At 40.4% G+C, this 23812-nt stretch overlaps 1 protein-coding gene across 8 annotated transcripts in view; it reads left to right on the forward strand.

Annotated features, from left to right (window-relative positions):
* The first annotated feature begins 1444 nt into the window (after positions 1-1444).
* LOC130576558 (core histone macro-H2A.1) overlaps positions 1445-23812 on the forward strand; it is a 42068-nt gene continuing 19700 nt past the window's right edge. For all 8 annotated transcript variants that reach the window (XM_057371308.1, XM_057371310.1, XM_057371309.1 and 5 more), the window contains exons 1-4: positions 1445-1504; positions 9104-9304; positions 21880-21986; positions 22871-23068. In XM_057371308.1, the coding sequence (XP_057227291.1) occupies positions 9133-9304; positions 21880-21986; positions 22871-23068 (477 nt within the window). In that variant the 5' untranslated portion in view covers positions 1445-1504; positions 9104-9132. The remainder of the gene's footprint in view (positions 1505-9103; positions 9305-21879; positions 21987-22870; positions 23069-23812) is intronic.

Genomic DNA, 23812 nt, shown 5'->3' on the forward strand with positions numbered 1-23812 from the left:
GGCCATTTAGACTGATGAGAGCACCACAATCATAATGCCGGAAACACTTTTTGAAAGGATATTTCTCAGACCAGCTCCTCATATTTTACATAGGCTGTCCCCACTTCCCTGTTCGTTTTTTTTTTCCCCCTTTAAATCCCCATCTTCCTTTCTGCTTTGTATTTTGCACGACAAAGTCACTGTGATGTTATGCTRATACTCAGCAAAGTAAGGAGAGATAGAGCTCAGTGGTTGATGAGAAGAGCAGGAGAGAAACTCCTTCCCCTCTAGTAGTAATGGTATTATGCCACTTGTCACCTGTTGCAGTTCTACCCATGGAAGAACAGAAAAGGACACTGAGGAGGAGGCTACGGGCTGGTATTCTGCTTTGGGTACTGAAGAAAGAGAATGCTCCATTCAAATGGCAGTGGCACAAGARCCTGGGAGCATGAGCAAGCCAGGAATCTTCCAGGACATTCAAAACTCCAGCTGCCTCTAGTCCCATCATTGCATAGGCAGTGGCAGTCTGTTGTAACTTGCCTGTGCTGCAGCCAAGATCCTGTGGCAGCTCATGTTTTCCACTGGCAGCCGGTGGGTGAGGCAACTGGAGAAGGGAGGAGAGGAGACATGGCAGAGGGACTGAACCCTCGGTCAGTCCACAGGGTGTGTGGGCAGAGGGCAGTGGCAACCCAGYGCTCCCAAGCCGGCAAGGTGAGCTCAAGGACATCTTTGTGGCCCATGCACAAACACCTCCAAAGGCTCCATCTGGGGCCTGGGTAAAATGGCACCGAGCCATTTTTGTACAGCATAAGATTGCGTGTGCCTCACAGAACAATCCAGCTGCTCATTCTCCTTCCCTCCATGAACTAGAAACTTCATTTTTGGRAGGAACACAGCGCAAAGCCCCCGCTTTGACCTCCATGTCCTGATTATTTAGGAGCGAACACGTTTGTACACAATGGCTCGGGCGGGAGCAGCTGCGGAGGCCGCGGTGCCAAAGCCCAGCCCCACGCAGAGACCGGGCTTTTCAACAGCCGGGCCGGGCCAGCTGCCGCCTGCAGCCCGTACGGGCGGGAGGAGAGGCAGCTGGAGCCCATGAAACCTCCGGGATCGCGGCACCGGTGGCCCAGCCGTGACGAATCGTGAGGGGATCCGTGAGTGGATCGTGCTGGCTGTGAGTGGATCGTGGGGCGGCCGGGAGCACACCGCTGCGGACCGTGATGGATCGAGCGGGACCGTGATGGATCGAGCGGGACCGTGATGGATCGAGCGGCACCGTGATGGATCGAGCGGGACCGTGATGGATCGAGCGGCACGGTGAGGCGGCCCCGCCGCCAGGGGCGGGCGGTGGATGTGACGCGCGGGCGCGGGGCATTGTGGGAGCTCCGCCAGCCCGTCCAGCCGATCGCGGTGGCCCCGCGGGCGGAGCGGAGCAGCGGCAGCGGCAGCGGGAACGGCAGCGGGGACGGGGACGGGGACGGGAGCGGGGCCGCCGCCGCCTGAGCGGAGACATCTTGCCCGCGCCGTAAGTCACCGCCGGGGTCCGCCCGCCGTGCGGGAAGGAGCGGGCGCGGGGGGGCTCTGTGGCGGCGCGGTGACACCCGGCGGCGGTGGGGGGCCCGAACCGGCCGGGCGCGCCGTGGGAAGGAGGGGTGCCGGTCCCCTGCCCCGAGGGAAACCGGGGCTCGCTTCAGCTGCTGCTGGCTGTGCCTCGGGTGAAGCCGGGAGATCCACCCGCGCCCTGCGAAATGGTGGCAGCGGGGCTGTATTTCCATGGAATCCGCTATGGAATGACGGTGTGGGGCTGGAAGGAGCGCGGCGGGGGTGCAGGAGCGGCCGGGAGTGTGGAGCCGCCGTCCCCCGYTCCACGCACGGACGGGTTCCATCCTCGCCGTTCCCACCGAGGGTCACCGGGCAGGGGAAGATAATCAAGGGAGACTGCGAAAAGCACAAGGCAAAAGCCAGCAGGACATGTTTTCCGTGTGTTTCACTTAGGGATGAAGAACCCGTGCCATAAAAGTTACCTGCCTCGTGTGAACGACTTAATTAAAAAAAAGCCAAATGACGTATTTTAAACCTTAAGCAAAGGCTTTCCGAGAGTGGTAAAAATAAATGTTTGTCTAGAAACGGGGCTCCTTRTTCTTCCAGGACTGTCACTTCTAGTAGAGGCTGCAATATGTCTGCCTGCAGGATTTGAGCAACCCACAGGGACTGTGTGGGTGTGGGTGTTCCTCCAAGGGGACTGCGAGTACTGCAGGGCGCAGGTGAATGCAGGTTCCTGAGGCTCCGCACCGGCTCCAGCACGGCAGCGCTGCCATTGAGACTCCAGGCTGACGTGTTTGTGCCTGGAGGAGACAGTGAGGGCAGCAGACTCCTTCTGTGACCTCCATCTCCCTGTAATCCTTTTGTTTCTTCTGTAATCTTTAAAAGTGAGTTGTAGAGGGCCCGTGAAATTGTGTCTGAAGCCAGCAGTTAGAACCAGCTCCTGTGCAAGCAGGATGTGAATCTGWAGTTCCTTCATTTGTAGAGATGGAAAGAGACTTGTTGTTGAAATACRCTTGGATGAGACTTGTTATTTATCCCTTGACCATGAAAGTGAACAACCATTTTTTTTTTCCCCAGGACTGTGTGTGGCTGTCACTTAGCAACAGGTCTGTAGGGAACTTTGCAAATCCACTGCCTCCCCCATTCTGAAGAGTAAAAGAAATAAATGAGYGAAGGAGCAAGAGTGCAATTAATAAAAACAGTACCTGGGTTCTTAGATACAACCCAGAGCTGAAAGACTTACGGGGGAACAAGACAATTACAGTTGCTCTGAAAATTATATTTTATTGYAGTTGGGTATGAAAAACTTCATATCAAGTAGTCCCTAAAAAACTAGTTAGTGTGTTTGGGGCTTTTTTATTTTCTAAGTGTTGTGAAAGAAAGGAATTACATTGTTTACTTAGTAATGGTTGCAGGTTATTTTGCTGCATTATGTTTCATAACCTTTTACACTGAAATCTCCTAGGCCTTCTGGGTTTCTAAAGAGTAACTTTGCTTTGCTGTGTGTACTGTATACCCTTCTGATTGCCAGTAARGCCAAATATTGACAGTGTAGATTGAGCCATAACTGGTCTAAAAACTAGTGGTAAGACTAGAATTTGGCTTAATGACAGTAATGTAGGAAAAGTGCTTAAGCACTGCTTGTTTTCTAGATTAGCAGGAGCAAAAAGAGAAGTCCACCACTACAATCTTAGTCTTAAAAGAAACTGGTGTGTTTAATTTTTTTCTCAGGAGATGGCTGGTTCTGCTAATACATAGCAATGAGCTTTGATAAAAGATACTCTCTTGATAAGAGAGGTGATATAACCACACTTTGGAAGAATAGTTACGAACCTTTGCTCTCAGAGATACACAGAARTACTTTTGTGCAACTGTCGGCTAGGATCAAGGCCTGCTGTCTGTTCCACAGAAAAGGTAGTCCTRCCCCAGCAAGGTTACAAAGTAGGATTTCAGTAGTGGAACTGATGCCACAAGAGGAAAAAAGAGCCTCCAGGTAGATCCTCCGTAGAKCCTCCCTGTGGGCAGTGCGTGAGCATTAGGTTTTGCCATCTGARGAGGTAAAATTGGAAAAGAAAAATGCAATGCTTGTGGAAAGAGTGCAGGGCTGGCTTGTTTGCTCAATAAAGAAAGATGCTGTGAGCACATAAAGAAGCTATAGTTCCTTACCCAGATCCATTCTAAAGACAACATGGGCAGTATTCAGCTCGTGGTCCTTGTTCCACGAGTGATGCAAGAATCACACCATCATCTCCTCAATGGGTCAAGTTCTTGCAATCCCTTCCCTCAGCAGTATAACTATTTTAAATTTTGTTCTGTGTCTGAATTTTGCCTTGGAAGCATCCACATGAATTCTTTATTATGTGTTTRTTTTCCTCCAAAAATGTCAAGGGGCACAGTTGTTTAGAAAATGTATTTAAAACAGTTTCCCTGAACATTGAATTCACAAACAGTCCAGTGACTTAAGGCCCTGTGTCAATTTTTATGCTTTCTGTCTAGTGTGCAAAAACCTRTAATGTATAAATGGGCTTATTTTGGGCCAGTTCTCCCAGCAGTGGTCAATGAAGACAATTATATTTACATTTTCCTGACTATTGGTGGCGGGATGCCCAGCAGAAACTCTTGTCACACTCCCAGCACTGTTCTTAGTGGAGRTTTGCACATTAAGGGGTATTTGTTTTGGTGTTTCAGACCCACTGTGAGAAGGAGGGACTTCTGCCAGTTGAAGACAATTGTTCAACGGTATTTTGTTTAGCACACAGATTTTGTGAAAACATTATTCCTCTTTTTCCCATCCTTTMTGTTATTGCTATGGGAATTTTAGTTGTCCTAATCTTCAACAGAAAGTACACCTACTGTGCAGTCCTAGATGAGGAGTATTTTCTTGGTTTTCAAATGAAAATAAATGTATGTATGGTGCTCCTTTTTTTAGAGAAGTTAATGGAGTTTTGGAATAGCTGTTTTACAACTGGTCTCACTCCTCTGTCTGTTTCAGCTTTGATAAAGAACTGGAGSTAAAATATGAATTTATCATTTGATCAGATCAAATGATAAGTGAGTGATWAGCTCTTTTTAATACTGTTGTACCTAGAAACGACAGTCCCAGGCTGAGACACTGTTGAGCTAGGCAAGGATTATAAGAGACYATTCTATATCATTTTATAAATATGCCAGAGTAGCTTCTGATTAGGCGAGAGCAGAGCAAGTTCATTGTCACAGCAATTCAAATGCACCTCTTCAGCAAGAGTTCAACAAGCAGCTATTATTGTAGCACATAAATAGATTTAAGAGAGAATGGCAGCACTTACATTGTTAATCTTTTGAAACAATGGGAAAAAAATAGCATTGCAGTTAATCTCTTGTGATACAAAAATGAACTTTCCAGTTTAGTCTTTGTACTGAAAGAAGAGAAAAATAATTACTACATCTTAGTATTTTTCCTATTGTAGTAATGTTCTCCTGGATTCCACTACACTTACTGATATGATGATGTAGATCTAAATTGAATCATCTCTTTGCTGAGTGCAGTTAATACCCCAGTGTAAGCCCACGATCAGAACAGTCTCTGTCTGACAGCAGTAATAGTCATAGTAATTTGTTTAGTCATTAAGAACCAGTACCTGAAAACTATTAATAACAGAGTGGGTTTATTRCTGCTGTTTGATCCATGTGTCAGATCGACTGAGCTAATGAAGTACTGGTATTTGGAATTTGGGTACCACTTTACCAGAATGTTGAGGCTGTACTTTTAACAATTATGTGATGTTAAATCTTTCAGARAAAACAGATGCTTATGTGCATTTGAGGAAGATTGTATTTGAGAGCATGGTTTAGCAGACTGTCTTCTCACTGAAAAATATGGCCAACCAGAGTTACTCCAGCCAATTTCAAGGAGGAAGATGTTAATTATGCCGATTTCATCACTACACCTTAAGGTTGTTTCTTAGGAAATGTATTTCTGGCTTGCAAAGATGTGAGAGCAGAGGAGCCTTGTAGCTTGAATCTTTGCTGTGACCCAATTAATACACCATCAAATCTTGTTTGTRTATTTGGAGATCTCAGAAACCACTGTGAATATTGCCACAATCTTTAAGGGGTTTCAAAAGCCTGTGAATGTRGTGCTGAATTTGTACCTAGGGCAGTCTGTGTCCAAGCACAAGTGTTAAATTTGATTTGAAGTCAAAGGTGAACTTAGATACTTGACTCCTCAGTGATAGTCCTGATTAATAATCCCCTGATTATTACAGTGATCATTTTGTGAACTGTCACACTGAAGCAAAATCATTTAATTGTCAAATCTTTGGAGACTTTGCCACATATTTGGTAAAGTTCTCAATAATTCCATTGCAAAAGCAGTAGAGAAGAARGAAAGGAAAGTACCAGTCCACTGATCGTCGTTGACTGTGATTTATTATAAAATATATTTACTTACTTGTATTATACYACTCATATCTTGTCTGGACTATGGTGCATGTGATAAGGTTCCTTCCCTTTGGTTGCCTCTCTGATCTGCGGGCTCCCAGTGACTCAGCAAACAGCTCTGGTTCATTAGTGTTGGCAGCATTCCAGACTTACTGGTGTTACAAAGATAAACCGTTTCGGAACATGTAAGGCACACAGCTTTCTTTGGTTTTTGWTCTGTTGCCATGCTCTTTACATTTCACCTCAATGCATTTTCTTTTGGCTTCTGCAAGTGAAATCTTTTTCCCTTCATTTTTTCTGTGGAAGACTAGAAGTAGAGAAGAGACATTTGGGAGCTTGTTGGGCCATCATGCAGCTCAAAGGCAGGACAAACAGGTTCTGCAAAGGAATGATCCTGAATACACATTAAACTCTGAAAAAGGTTTTCCATGCAGGTTCTCACTTTCACCTTCCAAAYTACATGGTTGGTAACTGTAAAAATGGTACTTGAAACCTAACTGAAGTTTTCCTCCCTCCACCCCCAACATCTAAACAATGTGAACAAAGAGTGATTGACTACACATAGGAATGGGATCACAGAGATGGGAAGGTCTGGAAACTCATCTGTGTCACATTTCACCTTTAATACTAAAAGGTCCAGAAGTTCTTGGTTTTTTAATTATGCAACCCCATTTACCAGCGCCTTTCAGATTCAGGCAAAGTTTTCCTCACAAATAAACTTWCAGCTAAAAAGGTCTTTAATGTTCCATTTGAGGGTGTCAGGTTAACTGTCAAGATAGGTCCAGGGTATCCTAAATATTAATGTGTGTAATGTGACCAAGTACATAAAATAAAGAGAGAAATTGTCTGTAGAATTTGCAGAAGTAATAAAATAAGCTTATGAAAGCAAAGACACAAGTTTATATATGGGTTGGTGTTATTCTGTGTTACTACCTACTTTATTAATGCTTTGGTCCAAATGTTACAGCAGCTGATAGCTGACAATCTCCCAAAGAAAAAAAAAATTAGGAAGTAAGGATTTCCATATTCTCTTTCAGCTAGTCTAACTATCCCATAAACTTACTAAATAATTAATAATATTTTACTGCTTAATGCTTGCAGGCTCTCTCTAGAAAAATTGCRGTTTTCATCATTGACCTGTCAGTTACAAACCAAACAGGAGCAGAACAGWTATTTCTTATGCCCCTTTCCCTGGTGTATGATTCAATGAACTTCTAAGCATCTGTGAGATTAAACATCCCCTAGTACTGTTGATGAAAATGGATTATGAAATATGAAAATTATTTCTGGCAGAAGGTCCATAGCCAAGTCAAAGGCCCCACCCAGCCTTCCAGCTAACAAAGAGCTAACTAGATGAGAAAATGCAATTAAGTGGTTGTTTTCARAATCATTGGTGAGCTGCAGTTAGGCCATTTCTCAAGGCAAGAAAATTGGCTTTTGTCCTCTTCACAGAATAATGGTTGTTACGGAGCTGAGTCCACAGCAGATGAAAGGAGTCCTTTTGATGGCTTCCCCTTTCTGAAGATTCCTATCTTTCTTTTAACGGACATTTCCTAAATTTAGTGTGCATCTGAGCTTCGAGGATGGGATTATTTTGTTTGGCTTTAATAAACAATAAACCCATTGCATTTAATTTACTTAATGAATACGCTGTGCAGGTATAGGTTCTGATGAATGAAATGTGGAAGTGGAAAGGAAAAGAAACCTTTGATACTTGTGTTTCTTTTAGTTATCCTGAGTGGTCTTTGTTTGGCAGTTATGTAGCCTGAGTCTTGGTGACTCATTTAGATTTGAAGAACTGCAGGATGTGTCAGCACAGAACAGAAATTGCAAAATCTAGAAGTGGGGTTGAGGAACCTGTTTTCCTTGATTCTGAGCTCGCTCTGTTGTGGGTTCAGGCATGTGGCAAATACAGTTAGGTTCMTAAGGGCAAGGAGAGAATTCAGAATGAACAAGTGAAAAATAGAAAGGGAAGCAGAGAAATTTCGTGATSGGAAAGCAGGCTTAAAGGGGGTTTTATTGGGGAGTATATAAACACATCAGGGAATTTGCATGTGTAYTAGGTAGGATTTATGCAGCAAGGGAAGAAGTGGGATGCACAGAGGTGTGTATCACTGATGTATTCCATCGGTTTCCCTGGAGTTCAGACATAAGGGAGGGGAGAGATGGGGAGATGGGCACTGTCTCCTTTCCTCTGGGGTAATTTCAAAACCCAGTGAGTTGCATAAACCTTCAAAGACACCTTTGAGAGTCTGTGAACCCTCCACCCCTTTGGATTTGTCAGCTTCTRTTTACAGCCTGAGCAGAAATCAAAGAGAGAATAGAATATGTTTGACAGCTGTATCAGCAGTAGGTTCCCTCAGTGAGATAAACTGAGATACAGTTGTCAGATACGTGCTGGGTGTTCAGATCACTGTGCTGTTAGGGAAGGGTGGCAGATAGAAATCATCAGATTCCYGGAGAGAATGTTGAAACAACATGGTCTTCAATGTGGAGATGGCTGAGTTGATAGATTCAAATCCCAAGGGTCTAATTTCAGATCTTTCTAAAAATAGAACATTTACTGTACAGGAGGTGTATTTTGCCATCCATAGGCCTTTGTTCTGTCAATTCACACATCTTGAAAATTGAGTTTTTCGAAGAAGGTGAATACGCTTTATGAAAGCTTTAGTGGATACAGTTTCTCCTAGTTTGGAATGTAATTATTCAGAAACATAACTGCCCTACCACAGTTGTTCAAATGCCCTATCAAAAGGTTTTCATGGAGATCAGTGGGTTGTGTCAGTCTCCTTGCAGAAAGCATCCTRTGCTTCAATGCAGAAGCTGTATTTTAAATTCCGTGGTTACTACTCTTTGCTCCATTAGTGGTATTTGGTTTAATCTATTAGGAATTTCAGAGAAGTAGAGTTATAGGAAATAACTTGTCCTATATATTTTCTGTATAAAATTATGCCAAGTTACAATGGCAAGTAAACATTCTGTGAGAAATTATTTTACGTTCTTGCTCTAAAAAGGCAACTTGTTTATATGTTTCAGGCACTCTAATGTATTGCCGACCCCAAAATTCTGATTTGCCTTGGAATTCAAGGTCTTATMGCGTCAGTCCTTATTAATAACCCTTTATCTTTTGTTCCTTATTTTTTTTCTTCCTAATATATAGAGTGCTGTTTCAGACCTGATACAGACAAGATGTCCAGCAGGGGTGGAAAGAAGAAGTCAACCAAGACTTCCCGCTCYGCAAAGGCTGGGGTCATATTCCCTGTTGGAAGAATGCTCCGSTACATTAAGAAAGGCCACCCGAAGTACAGAATTGGTGTTGGTGCTCCTGTGTACATGGCTGCTGTACTGGAATATCTAACTGGTAGGTTTGGTTGAATGATGGAAAATAGTAGCAGTGAAAGTTAAAACACAAACTGAATTTGCACAGAAAAAAACAAACTAAAAAGATCCTCTGATTTGTAAGTGACTGAGAAAGTTACAGCYGAAGTGCATGTAATGCTGATCACACATCTAAGCCAAAATTGAAGTACCCTTACCACTGCTTTACAGCCTCGATGACTTTTGTTCAGTCCAGTATTGGATTTGCTCTCACCAGTTGGAAACACTCTCCTTCCACMTWGGCAGTCAGGGTTCCTACTGCCATCAGTGTGTGTGGACAGCGCCCACATTGTTGCAGTCCCTCTTCCTTTGATTTTGTGCCTGATGACTTTGGGTTATAATTGTCTGTTAAGCATATACATTAATTTTAGAGAGCTTGTCAGTGTTTACACAGGGCTAAGATTGCTTACAGCCTTATTTAAACATTTTTGTTCAATTTACAGATTTCTTTTCAGACTACACATGCTGTTTGCAATTTGTTTGATTGAGTCTGTGTATAAATGCACACTGTTCATCTGCCCTGGATCTGTGTAGCTTATTTGCTTMATTTGTAGTTCTCACTCTGTTCCTCTCATCACATTAGAATGAGAATACCTTAAATTATTATCTCATCCTCACAGTACCTTCTCGGAGGACAAAAGTATTGCTTTTCCTCCATTTAGAAAGAAGCTTCAAAGGAAGAAAATGCTTTGCCCAGTGACATAAACAACTAGACATACAAGTAAAGATCTTTATATAGCTGTTTTCTTCTCAAACACTTAAGACATTGCAAGTTTATMCCCCAAACACCATTACAAAAGCAGTCTTTTGACAGAAAACCCCAACTGTAACAGCATCAACATAGGGACTTTTGCAATCATGATTTGGCTAAAATAAAAAAAAAATAGACAAGAGGGTTCAGTCACCTTCATGTGGCCTAGCTGACTTCTAAGTATATACCTRTGGTGTAGGGATCTAGCAAAATGCCCAAGTGCCAGATGGATGAGTGTTTGGAGCCAGATTCTATTAGCCTGACAAGGAAAAGCTTGAATTGCATCTTATTTCTCAAAGCAGTGTTTYTTTTCCAGTGCATCTGCTTGTATCAGTATCGTGCTTGCTGCAGGTTCAAATGTTTCAAGGGACAGGAGACTTTAAGATGTAATGGTGTGCTGAGCCTCTAAGAGATACAGATTTTTCTTTGATTCAAGCACAAAGTTATAAAGCATTGAGTTTGACTTTGCTGGGAGTAATTAAAACTAAAGCAATCTGACCTTACCATGATTTTAGATACATTTTATAATGGCTATTGACATTGAAGAGCAGAAGATTACTTCCCATAAAGTTTCTTCTTCCTTCAATGATGAAGACTGGTAATACTACCAAATAATTAATACAGTGCTTGTCAGGGTATTCATATCATCAAATATATATATATTTTTCCCTTCACTTGTTGACATTCAGTTTTCTTTATTTGAGCCTTTTCTTTGAAAGAAGGCTTTTAAACTACATAGATGGCCTTAAAAAAAATTAACATTTCCTWTAGCTGGGTTCCTGCTTATAGCTATAACTATTCAAATAAAAGGCTCCTTAGGGTGAARTGTGCTTTGAATGCTGCTCTTTTAAAGAAACAGAGCAATACAGGTGAGCTTCAGGCTCTGCTAATGAGCAGCACATGTTACTGGTTAACTGTTTGATTTCAAGTATTTACTGAGGCAGTGATAGTTTAGGTGGTTAAGAGTAGGCTGGGGAAATAAAAGTGTTTCTTAACTGCTGTGCATCTTGGGAGACTGACTGAGAACATTRCCAACAACAAGAAAAWAACAAAGGTAAAGTAACACACATCRCTTTAGAAAAAATAAAAAAAGGAGGAAGAAAAGCTATCTAAAGGGAAAGGACCTTCCTTCTTTGTTCCTTTAAATATTTTTTAGCAGTTTTATTGTGGTTTTTCTGTCTCTTCTGGAGGCTAAGCAGATAATCCTTGTATCCTGTATCTTGGGCTTTTCTTTCACTCTTTTATTTTCTTTCCAGAGTTAATAGTAGTTTTATCATAGAATGGTTTGGTTGGAAGGGACCTTGAAGTTCATCTTGTTTCAACCCCSCTCCATGGACAGGRACACYTCCCACTAGACCAGGTTGCTCCAAGCCATGGCCAGTTTGGTGGCCCTGAGCACTTCCAGAGATGTGSCAGCCACRRCTTCTCTGGGCAACCTGTGCCAGTGCCCCACCACATTCACAGGGAAGAATTTCTTCCTGATATCTAATTTAAATCTGTCGTGTTTCAGTTTGAAGCCATTCCCCCTTGTAGTYCCATGACTMCAAGTCCTTCCCTCTCYAGCTTTCTTGTAGCCCCCTGACTGTTTCAGTCTGGTGTTTTTTTTTTTACTTCTGTAAGTTTTTCATGCACTGTATAGTGTAAGTTTTTAGCCTTTGGTGTTCAGTATGTTTTCTGAACTTGAGGTCATTCATCTTTTTCAGTGTAATTCAGAAACAGCCCCTTGAAATGAGATGCTTGGAAATTTTTGGTTTGTGTTCTTTTTACCTCTTGGCAGTTATTACTTCACAAAACCAGAGAAATCCTGACTTCTCTCCAGGAGAGTTTTTAAAGATCCTCATGTCAGCACATGTTCTGAGACCAAATCAAAGCATTTCAACCATTTCAAAGCAAAAGCAGGAACGTGACATAATAGGAAGGAGACCATGTGAAGTGGTATGCTAATAAATTGGCTAAATCAAAAAAGCAGTCCTGTGCATCCAGGAAGAAGTATAAAATATCAAAAGCAGTTGYAGGAAAGAGAAACTTCAGAAACAAAAATGGGAGGGGAAATGACAGAGRCACGACCTAACAGAAAGGTCTACACCTACTAAGGTTTAAAAACTGGATCATCGGTTTGCAGAATATAGAACCAACTTTAATCCTTTGGAAYGCGAGGTGCTAAATTTTGCTCCTTTTGCTGAGGTTTAACTTTGATGTAGATCTGGAATTAGCCCATAATGTGCTCAGATCTGAGATTTTTTTTTTCAATTTGAGATTTGAACTTCTGAAATGCTTCCAGCTGTTTGGACTTGGAGTTCTGTTCTGGATTCCTCTGGAGACATGATTTTATCCACTTATTACTTTGAAAGTAGCTTTTTTATCATGTATGTACAACTATTCAACAGAAAGTAAGAGTACATATTCTATGATTTCTCATGTCCTTGGTTTTCAATATACTTCATGTTTAAACAAGTCACATGGTGAGTATCCTCCTTKTCTTACTAAAGGATCTTGTTACTTAGAAGTAATATCACAAAATAATTCATCAGCGTAACAGTGTACCCTTTGAGTGTTACTGGTTTTGAAGCAGGTGTATGTACTTCCTTTCTTTACCCTGGAAGAATAGTGTGGGTGCCAAAGAACTGTAAATGCACAATTTTTGTTTCTTATCCTTCTCTGCAGCAGCAATTCATGGAGTGCTTTCTGTCTCGCAGGGAAGCCAGAATAGTTGATAAGTCCTGCAGCATAAGCAGAAATTAATTTTAATCATTATCAGCATTATCAACAGTTTTCAATTGGCACATACACCATTTCTAATTCCTTCTGTCGTATTTCCTTGTTGCACTTATTTTCCAATGGTTCCTTGCCTATTTATCTTCTCTAAGACTATCAGAAGACTGCAATCCCCTCCTTAATTTCTCTGCAAAGTAGTGCATCAGTATCAGTTTATGTCAAAAAAGAGCACTAGGTCAGTCAAAGAGAATGGCCGCAGACTTCATTTGGGGCATTGCAGCTACTCACATGAGCTCAGATGGTTTGTGTTTGTCAGAACTGGTCCAGCCATACATCTAATCAGCTATGRTCTTTTCAGATGTAGGGCTTGCACAAGTTACAGTGTAGTCCAACCTTTCTTACTAACTGAAAAACATACGCYTTTGCCCTTGAAAAACAGAAATCTCTTGAGCATATTTAAAGGCAGCAAGAGCCAGGCCTGCAAGTGATTTCTGTTCCCCCCTCCCCCATCATCTGTTCTACACTGTAAATAATTTTCAATTGCCAAAATGTCATAGCAAATGAGGAGAAGTAGAAGTTTATAAAACAGCGGGAGCACAGGAACACGGAAGAAATGAGACTCTGATTTATATTTATGTGCATGTGAAGGTAGGAGAAAATGTTAAATATCTGTTTTCTCCATTAGATTTTTTTCTCAGCTTTGTTTTTGGGTTGGTCTTTTTTTTTTTTTTTTTTTTTTTTTTTTTTTTTTTTTTTTTTTTTTTTTTTTTTTTTGCACAGGGGTACTGCTGATCATATATTTTGTTGAAATGTAAAATAAGCGCTTTTTGAACCCTGCTGTTAGAATTGCATCTCAGACATTCCTGTGTTTACCTGAGTTTCTGTTTTCAGGGTTTCTGGTCTCACCAGAATCAARTAATGGGGGTTCATGTGCTGGAGCTCAGTTCACTGTGTTTTCACCTTTATTAACTTTCAATGTGGGAAATTTTATTGAGCCAACTGCTGATTGGTTGCAAAAGGAAAGTCCTTCCTGAGAGCAGCAGGTTTAACTGCTCACTTCAGATGCTCACTTTGCAATATGCAAGCTGAGCAATGTGAATTGCTGTTCACCCATTGTGTTCTGCTCAGTGTCCAAAATCTTCACGAGGTAGCAGAGGAAAACAATGATTTGCCTTCTCTGTCAAAGCAAATGTTCCACTGAACTCCTGCTTGGAAGCACAGGGGAACTCAGGGGTCCMTGGTAAAAAAGCATTAGGTTAAAAGCAGATTCAAGTTCCGGACATTCTGTGACTCCTTTAAATAACCGTCCTTGGGGAGTAATGGAATTTAAGAAGATAATTAATTGCCAATATCTTTTTGATACCGWTGAAATGTGCATTCACTACCAGAACACATTTCTTTAATTTAAACAGGCAACTTTAGAAACTACTTCCTTTTACGGTGTTGTACCACAAAGTCTGTCCCAAAGAGGTTTAAAATAAATTAGGGGCTTGTAGGACCTGTGCCTTCCCTGAGCAGGCATGAAGCTACTTCTTCATATGTAGTGTGCTTTTAATAAGGATTAACACTGGACCTAAAATACAGCAGGGTTGTTTATAGCAATAACCTCACAAGCAGAGACCTTTTGACTATATCAGCATAGGAAAGCTCCTTTGGGACATTCCATGGACATAAGACTTGTGTCATGCTCTCAAGTGAAGTGTCATTATCAYGATTTAAAATTGCTCTACTTGTAAGAAGTGCCTCTTTAGATATAAAACTTTGCTGTGTTACCAACTGAATGACCAATGTTCTGCATTATAAATGCATGAACCAGTGTATTTCAAGTGTATATAAATGAAGAGTTCTCTTTCACTGATAAACCCTTCCTTGACCCCAGCCCTGTAAGCACTTATGGACGTGTCTAGTCTCATAAACTTCCATGTATCTCCTAGTTACAAAAGCTCACTCAATACAAAATTACTGACCTGATTACAGTCCTAATGTATTCTCTAAGCTGCGCAGGTCAGGTTTGATGAAAAACTGTCAGAGCCAGCAAGAGTGATTTCTTGTAATGAAAGCTTTAACACTATATGTACTGGTATGTCAGCATAGTTCATGGGTAAATATGGATCAAACTTCATATTGTGACGTGTCATATAGCAGTAATATATAAAATGCTGGATGGGGCTGCTTTAGTTTGTATGTTATGGTCAGTGAATATTTCCTCCTTTAAATATGTTGAATTTTTTGCTATACTTCAGTCATATTTTAATATCCTTAGATCTAGAATGAAATAGTAAGTAATTTCATCCATTTGGCTAAGTTGCAATAGGGTAATGACTTCTACTAAATATTGCTGCTCAGTTTAATACTGGTATCAGCCTTTGTTTTGAGGAATGCAGTGCAAGAGAACCATAAAACAAAAATGTGGCTGATTTGGCTACACAGTTTTTTTCCTACCCTTATCTTTGTCTTTACTTGAATTCCTTGTTGAGAAGAATAAAAGCACCTATAAAGCTCAAGTCTTTTCTTCTTTGACCCTTTACTCTTGTGAGTTGTGCTACGTCATTCTAGAAAGCAGGAGGACATCCTAACTCCACAGTGTATTTAGCAAGCAGTTTCTTTACTCAGACTTTCTCCGATTTTAAAAGGTCTCACATCAAGTATTGTAAGCATGAATTTTTTCCTCCTTTTTCCACGAGGATTGTTTAGAATGCCTGAGTTCAGATAATGTTCTGTCTGTGGTATTCASTCTCTTTTCCAAAGTATATTTTTCCCTGCATTACTTTTAGAAATGAAATTCCATGTGGATTCTTTGGTGCCGTCAGATGAAATGCTCTATCCTCAATATAAACTTCACTGGGGAAAAATAAATTTAGAGGATATGTAGTGAAATACAATATTTCTAAACCAAACATGAGGTACTTTTCTCCAAAATTGCAAAAATGTCTGTGGTGTAGCAAGCCTTGTTAGTGCAAGATGTTATGAATACTAAAAATGGTGCTAAACCTTTCTGAATGGATTCAGAAAATATTTAGACACATCCATAAATATAAAATTCATTGGGGAGCTAAAGAAAAATATGGTGTTTCTAACTTGAGCAGCCACTCCTCTGCACATGGCTGAAATCAGAGGGAATATTCTGGAATAACAGCATTTTAAATTTACATGTTCCTTTAATCCTCCAACCCACCTGCCCTTGGGCAATAGCTGAGGACAGGAGATCAAGCTGGATGTGGGCTTTGTTCCAAGGAAGTTACAGCAAGTCCTCTGGACTTCTTTAATGTTTGGAAATGCAGCATTAAAGACTAAGCTAGGACCAAGTCTCAGGATGTGAGTAGTCTCCTGTAGTCTTTAACAGCCAGACCAAAGCATACATGGAATCATTTAGGTTGGAAAAGTCCTGCAAGATCATCAAGTCCAACTGTTAACCTGGCKCTGCCAAGTCCACCACAATACTGTGTCCCCAAGTGCCACATGCTGCACTTGATCAAGTAACATCTGGCAGCAGTTACATTAATCACATTTGAGTGCATTTCTAAAACATATGTAAGCTGTTATGAGGAACRGCAAAGTGTACTGCCAGGTAGACAAAGCTCCACTGCAAAAGAATAAAGGCTGATGGGAGTTAGATCAGGATTCTCGTGGAGATGAACTAGACTATCTCTTTAAATTAGTACTCAGGGTGTGGCTGTTGTAATAATAACATCTGAGTTGAAATTCAGGTTTCCCTGAAAATTGAACTCTTGTATCTTTTACAGGTCAATAGTGAACAAGAAATTAAAAATTAGAAAAAAAAAAGGAAGTTAAGTAACACTGGATCTCTTACCAAGAAAAGAAAAAAAAAAGATGTTATTAAAGTGTAGAAAGAAGCTGAAAAGATGTGGAAGTCAGATCAGAAGGTTCTAAGTGGAAGTGGCTTTTGTGGCCTGAATTCGTGTTYTATGTAAACAGCAACCTGTCATCTGCCTCACAGAAATGCAAAATGTACAATAACTTGGCAWAGTTAACAGTTTTTCCTTTAAGAGGCCTAGTTTTGATACAGCTCAGATACTCGAGACTGAAAGGTTTGGGGTTTTTATCACATCCTAAGAGAGCAATTGCCCTRCTGAGAGTTAAGGTTTCATCAAGGCTTGTTCAAAGCAGTAAAATTTCTTGAATTGATTTTCACTGCATCAGATTTCCATGACTTTGAACCAAGGCTGAGAACTGTTTTATTGGAATGCATAAGAGGGAAAGAGTTGTTAAATGATTCTACCTTCACTCTTGCAACTGCAGATTCCAGGGGGATTGGGTGGAATACACAGAGAAAAGAATGCAGGAAACTCTTAACAGTGTTGGTTGATTGGGGTTGATTGGGTTAAAACCTCCGGAATAATGTAAAATGAATCTCAAGTCAATAAAATGCTGATGGGAAATATGATTAATTTAAAGTACAATAAGCAGACTCCTTGTCATGTATTTGGCATTGTAGCAAATACATATTTTTCTCAGTGGAATTGTATCAACATTCATTTTTCTTTGATTTGGATATTGTTTTCAATTTTCTTTTGAGGAGTGGCTTCACAGTTTTTTTAGAAATCCCTGACTTGTTCCTGTTGGAATTCGCATGTTCAGAAATTGGCCTTGTGTCAGCACATCACCTGTTAGTTGTTAAGAGTTTAATTTTCAAAACTATGATTTCATCTCCCTGAAGAGAAAGAAGGTGGACAAAGAGATTTGATACAACAGCAGTGATTTAGCTTGAGATGTAAAGCAAAAAAAAATAAAAAACAGAGAAAAAAAAAGCGTTTTGGGGATGAAGTCGGAGAGACCAATCAAATTGACTATTTGCATTGAGAAAGTATTACGGCCTGGAATGCCTGATAAGCTGAAGTCTTTGCCATTTAGTCTTGAGAGGATTTTTAGTCAGTAATGGACAGCAATATTTTGTTTGAAAATTAGATAAATGAACTAGAGTATTCCAAGAGTGGGAGGGGAATGCATTTGCTTTTGTTGCATTCGGGTCTGCAGTTCCTACTGTGCCTGCTTCGTTCTGGCCGTAATTAGTTTCATTTTAAGCTTGTGTTGTATTCTGTTTCCAGAATTTGCAAGTGTTTTGAAATATCAGTGTAACAGTACTGAGGGCAGAGAGCAGCCCCTGTGAAAAAGGGAAATGCAAGTAGTGAAATTCAGAACTTAGTAGGATGTCTAAGAGATGACCAGAGCCTCTGAAAGTAAAGGATGAGGAACTCACCCTGAAAATTTTATTCAGGATGAGGTTTCTGTGGAGACTTACCACAGTTTTTGGTTATGTTTTGAGTAGGAAATGTCTTGAGAACAGCTTTTCCTGTGGTCTTATCTCAAGCTTAAATATGAAGATACACAACCGGTTTGCTTTTCTCCTTTAAAAATACTTAACTGAACTTCTAAAAACCTCAGCTGAAGAAAAGTGGTTTTGGTTCAAGTGCTGAGAACAGGTTTAGACCAGTTTTCACTACCCATATCCTAGTTCTGACTAKAACAAAGGAGTTTTTCAAGTGTTCTAAATTAAAACTGCCTTGGAGATGAAATTTAAGAAAAAAATTCTTAACTTTTAGGGTTTCCTACTTTKCCCTTCTACTTTAATAATGACTGAAAAGAACAAAAATATTAATCATAACTATGCCTTTTAAATCAAGTTGATATGTTCATGCTATGGTCAGATTTCTGAGGCGTCCATGCCTTTTTTCCTACTTAACAGCTGTCCATACATGAATATGTCACATGCTGACATTGCACTCCTAATTTTTTTTCCAGACTATACAGTTCTCACACCTGTGTCAGTGGTTGTTTTATACTTGCACTTAAAGCAGTATATATGAGTTTACATTTTTGTTTCAARTTATTCAAAAGCACAGAAAAAGTTGTTTGTGCACATGGAGTTTCTTTTCATAGTAAGCTGATTTCAGTATGTAGTAGTTGAAGGAACATATACCTTCCAAACCATATAATATTGAAAAACTTGGGGKTTTTCTTAACTTTTTAAAAAATAGAGCTCTTCATGTTCTGTAATGCTGTAAAGTGAGTCTTGTAGTTGCCTGTTGCCTGAGTGGTGGTGATGTAATTATTCTCTAGGGGGGAAATGCCTTGAGTAAATATATGAAACGAATGGAATAGACATTATGCAACTTCCATTCTTTCTGTGAGGCCTTATTTTTGTAAAATGTTGTGTTGGTCTTCTGGCTGGATAAATACAAGCTGAGTGAATCCTGATGTCATGGAAGCTCTAAACAATTCTAAGCAAAGCTTTCTCTCTTTACCCTGCTCAGTTGCAGGGTCTGATTTTTGAATGTCTGTTTTTTTCCTACTGTGGGAAGATTACTTTTAATGAAACAAAACTCTTCAATGACTGAAACCTTTGAACCTGGTAGAGTGACTCATTCAAAGACGGGTCTGACCTAAGAGTTCAAGTCCAGTCTTAATTTTAAATACCTTTTCCCACCTACTCCTTTTTCCAGATAAATCCAGAGTTACTCTTCTGAAAATTTGGATCAGTTCCATTACGGAGAGATCTAGATTTTCATCTAATTTTAAATTGGTTTAAAAAACATGGGTAAAACACCATTTAAATCTTTAGAATTAAAGAAGCRTAAAACAGACGTGAAAGTAAAGCTGTCTGCAAGCAAAATCCAGGCAAGTGGTCTGAATCCTGTCTGCATCCAGAAAGTCTTCATTTCCAGCATTTCTAAGTGCTCTGATCTGTTAGGTTTGGATTGGGTTTGTCTCTTGTCAGTGCTAAATCAAAAATCTGTTGCCTATGTTGGCTTTGGCTCAAATACCTCCTAATCTCCTGTTTTTAAATAGGAGAGTCCCCCTCTGACCAGCCTTGTGTACATAGCTGAGTTTGGCTGTTCTCGGTGCTGTGGGTCTCTCTGCATGTACAAGCAATACTTGATTATTGTTGGAGARCTGAGGAGGAGGCCAGAAGAGAAATTCCACCCTCCATGCCCTCCTCCTCTCTCCCTCTCCCCAAGCTCCTCTTTTGTGGTCCTCAACACCAATGCAAAGCGTTCTGTTCCTGGAGAGGAAGTGGGGTACCTCAACTTCCCTAAAGGACCATTAGAAAACTGTAATTTCAAAATGAGTTTCCTGTCCAAGGAAGAGGGCTTAGCACTTACAAGAACAGTTCTCCACTGTACAAGGCAGACATTTTAGTTTTATGAGGAACAAATAAAACATTCCTCTGTGCTTTACAGGCATAACACTTTCTTAGAGTCTTTAGTTCCAAAATGACCTGTCTGCATAGTTGTGCTGATCAGTCGCAGAGAATAACAGGGCCTGACTGTTCAGCAGGGCCTGATGCAGGAAAGCAGCAGAGGTGGGAGAGCAGAGGCAAACCAAAAAGCAGCAAAGCTTTCCCTTGCTTTTCAGCTGGGATTAAGTCTGAGATGCAAACAGTTCCGTTCYTGATGTGGAGAGGTGGAGGTGGTGGCATTACTCGGTGACAGCCTCGCTGAGGTCAGTGAAGATGTTTCCAGGATTTCAGTGTGTCCACTGGGAGGTGGTGCCACCATAGGCTGCAGGCAGCTAAACTTCACGTGTCTGAGCTGAGCCTCGGGAGRAGTATGTGAAAAGGATTATGCCAGCTTAATTCAGTTCTTTGGAGGTGTGGAAAGCATCGGCAGGTTGACCTTACCCTGTTAATCCTGCTTTAAAAATAAATTAAGGCAGTTGTTGTCAGCATGAAATGTTGAGTTACTTTGGGGAGCTTAATATTCTGCCTCATGCTATAATAAAGTTACTTGTGTCCTTTGAAGAACGCAGAAATAGTGAAAACACACCAAAATCCTCTGTGAAGTTTAACTGTAGAACATCCAGAAGCAGCTGAAAGTTTTCCAGTAAACATCATAACTTACTTGTTATGGGACTTAKGATGAAAAATAATTGGAGAATCATGTTAAATTCAGTCTAATGAGAAGCCATAGTCTGCTGTGTAGTATTACTTAAGTTTTACTGTGTCCTATGGTAAAGGCATATGTCATGTGCAATTTGATTTTAGTCCTTTTCGTTTCCAGATTAATGCCTTCATTCAGTTCTATTTCCTCTCATGGTATAGTCAGTCTTTAAATGTGCAGTCAAGCTCATATATTATTGTACTGTAACATTTTAATATTAGTGTGTAATAGATAAAAAATTTCCTTTTTTTCACTCTGTTTCTCCAAATGTTACTAGATTTGTAAAAGGAAACTTACCAAATACAATGGTGAAACAGATTGTAGAGAGGGTGGTGAAAGGTTAGGTGTAATAGAGACAGCAATAGCACATAATTGCAAAGTCTGATAAACATGTCATTTTTATTTAATTGTTGCCCGGACATTCTTGTAATTAATTGCATCCTTGCCCAAGGCTTGTTGAGCAGCAGATAGATCAGTTAGCAGGTARTGCTCTAGCCCTTCACTTCATAGATCCTTGGAGGAGAAAAATTTAATCTTTCCTAAATCAGTGAAAGCAATTATATGCATAGCCATTGAACATTATTTTGCCAGCACTGGAAATATCTTCTAAGGAGATCATTTATGAGGAACAAACAAACATGATYCATCAATTATTTTTTCTGGTTAGAAACTTCTTCTCAGATAGAGAAAAAAATATGTAAGTGAGTGCAGAATTTTTGGTTTTAGTGTCCTAACTCAGATGTGTGCTTAGATGGTTCCACAATGCTAAAAATCAGTCATTGAGAACAGTGTCTTTTCCAGTAATAAAATAGTAGAAGTGATGCAAGCCAGAACTCATATTTGATGGGTTTGAGCAGACCTTTAGAATTTTTACATCTGCTGTACTCTGTCTGCTGATAGGAGAGGGAGCCTTGAGAAGAATGCTGAAAAGTGAAGAATCTAGGGGAACTGCCTCAAAAGGATAAAAAAAATAATTCTAGTTTAAAGCACAGGACTTAAGTGTGCATTTGTTTTTCAGTGATTAGACATATAAAACCAAAATGATCATTTTAGAGTTAGATGTCTATTGAGGTGGCTATAGGAGTTAGGAGTAACATGATGCAATTCCTGTATCTTTTTGCATGGATGCTAAATAACACATTGACTTTCCTTAATGATCACATTGTAATTAAAAGGAGCTTACTTTTTCCCCAGCGGAAATTCTGGAATTGGCTGGAAATGCAGCAAGGGACAACAAGAAGGGTCGAGTCACTCCTAGACACATCCTGTTGGCTGTAGCAAAYGATGAAGAATTAAATCAGGTAAGAAAAACCTCTGCCATGTGAAAGCCAGGATTTCCTTTAGGGYTTCTTAAATTGTCTTTCCATATAACTGACGTGTAACTCAAAACCTCTGCTTATTGAATAGCACACCAGGAAACACTCACTGGTGCTGGCTGTGTAACCAAGGACAGCACTCAGCTTAACTATGTATCTGTGTAACTGTGATGTCACTGTRTCCTCCTGAATAGGGAATTGGTCCCAGTTAGATGTATAAAAATGGTTTAAAGTACAGAATATGATATATTCCACCTCTGCTCTAAAAGGCTTGAATGAACTGCACACTTTTGAATATTGATCTTCAACTGCATGTTTTTTTGAAGAAAGTCTGACAGGTATAGAGATTTATRTAAATGTTGCCCTCCATTTTGAAGTTTCTTTTTCTAAGGGAAAAAAAAAAAAACTTTTTAAAAACAATCTCAGCAAAATTCAGCCCTTGGGACATATATTGGGTTCTCCACAGTGTTGCAGCTGTTGCAGTCTCACAGCTTGGACTTTGGGGTCCCATTGCTGTCTCACAGGCTGACCTGCAGGGCCATCAGGTATGTGGCTGGAGCTGTCTTGTGTTTTCCCTAGTTGGGTAACAGCCTTCATGGCATGGATTCAGAGAAACAGATCTTGGGTGAGCCATAGAGATGCTGACAGTGACAAACATCTGTGCAAGAAGAGCACATAATCCCTTTGTAGTTAAAATCTAGTATGTGGTCAGCTCCATTTCATGCATTTCACATCTCTCTTCTTCAAGGATAATGGTGAAGAAACTCAAGGCAGTGTAAAAAATTTTCAAAATTTTATTCTCTATTTATCAGTCAGTAAATGCTGGAATCTGTCATCTACAGATTTTTTTTTTTTTAATTTTTAATTAGCTATTGAAAGGAGTCACCATAGCCAGTGGTGGAGTGTTACCCAATATTCACCCAGAGCTGTTGGCAAAGAAGCGAGGATCAAAAGGAAAACTGGAAGCCATCATCACTCCACCCCCAGCMAAGAAGGCAAAGTCTCCATCACAGAAAAAAACCCCAACAAAGAAAACAGGCGGCAAGAAAGGAGCGAGGAAATCCAAGGTAGAGTAATGTGTTTATTTTAAACCCAAACAAGCTTGCCAGCAGTAGCTGCAGGGAGCTTCACACAGGATCAGCTCTGTTCTGTGTGTTGTTAACAATGGTGATTTCAGTCACAGTGTGAGCAGGGAAGGAGGAGCATTGCCCTCTCTCCCTGATGCAGCTGGAGTCTGAGCACCCTCAGAAAGTGGCCCAGGTCTGTAGCACAAGCAGATGGGCCATAAATACTCTGTTCTTTGTAGAAAACATTCTGAGGTGGGCAGAGGGTGGAGGTACCAGAGACAGAAGAGCAAAGTGTCTGGGGGCTGTACTGGTCATGCCTCACAGGTTTCAGTTTGTAGGAGTAGGGAATCTTTCTGATGGGTACATGTGTAGCCAAGGATGATTTTTCTTTTGCAAAACAACTACTGTTAAGCAAYAAGTTATGCAAGTAGGAAGAAAAGTACAGAAATTTCACATGAAATGGGCAAGGAATGTGAAAGTTGCCTCTGGGTCAAGCAAAGCTTCTTTATTTATCCTGTGTGTTACTGTTTACTTTGTCACATTTGTGATTGTTTCACTCTTGTTTCATTGTGCTTTTAAGTTTAGTTTTCTCCCTCAGAACACCTATTAGTTGACATTTTAAATGCAGTGCTTCCAATAACCATGCACTAATAATTTCCCTAAATCTGGATTTTTTTTTTGCCCTACTTGAYTACAAAAGCAGGAAGTCTGTTGTGGCGTTCTGTTTTTCTTCCACACAATGAA

The sequence above is a fragment of the Malurus melanocephalus genome, unplaced genomic scaffold (assembly GCF_030028575.1).
Source record: "Malurus melanocephalus ecotype Western Australia unplaced genomic scaffold, MMel_1.1 scaffold_144, whole genome shotgun sequence".
Classification (NCBI taxonomy): domain Eukaryota; kingdom Metazoa; phylum Chordata; class Aves; order Passeriformes; family Maluridae; genus Malurus; species Malurus melanocephalus.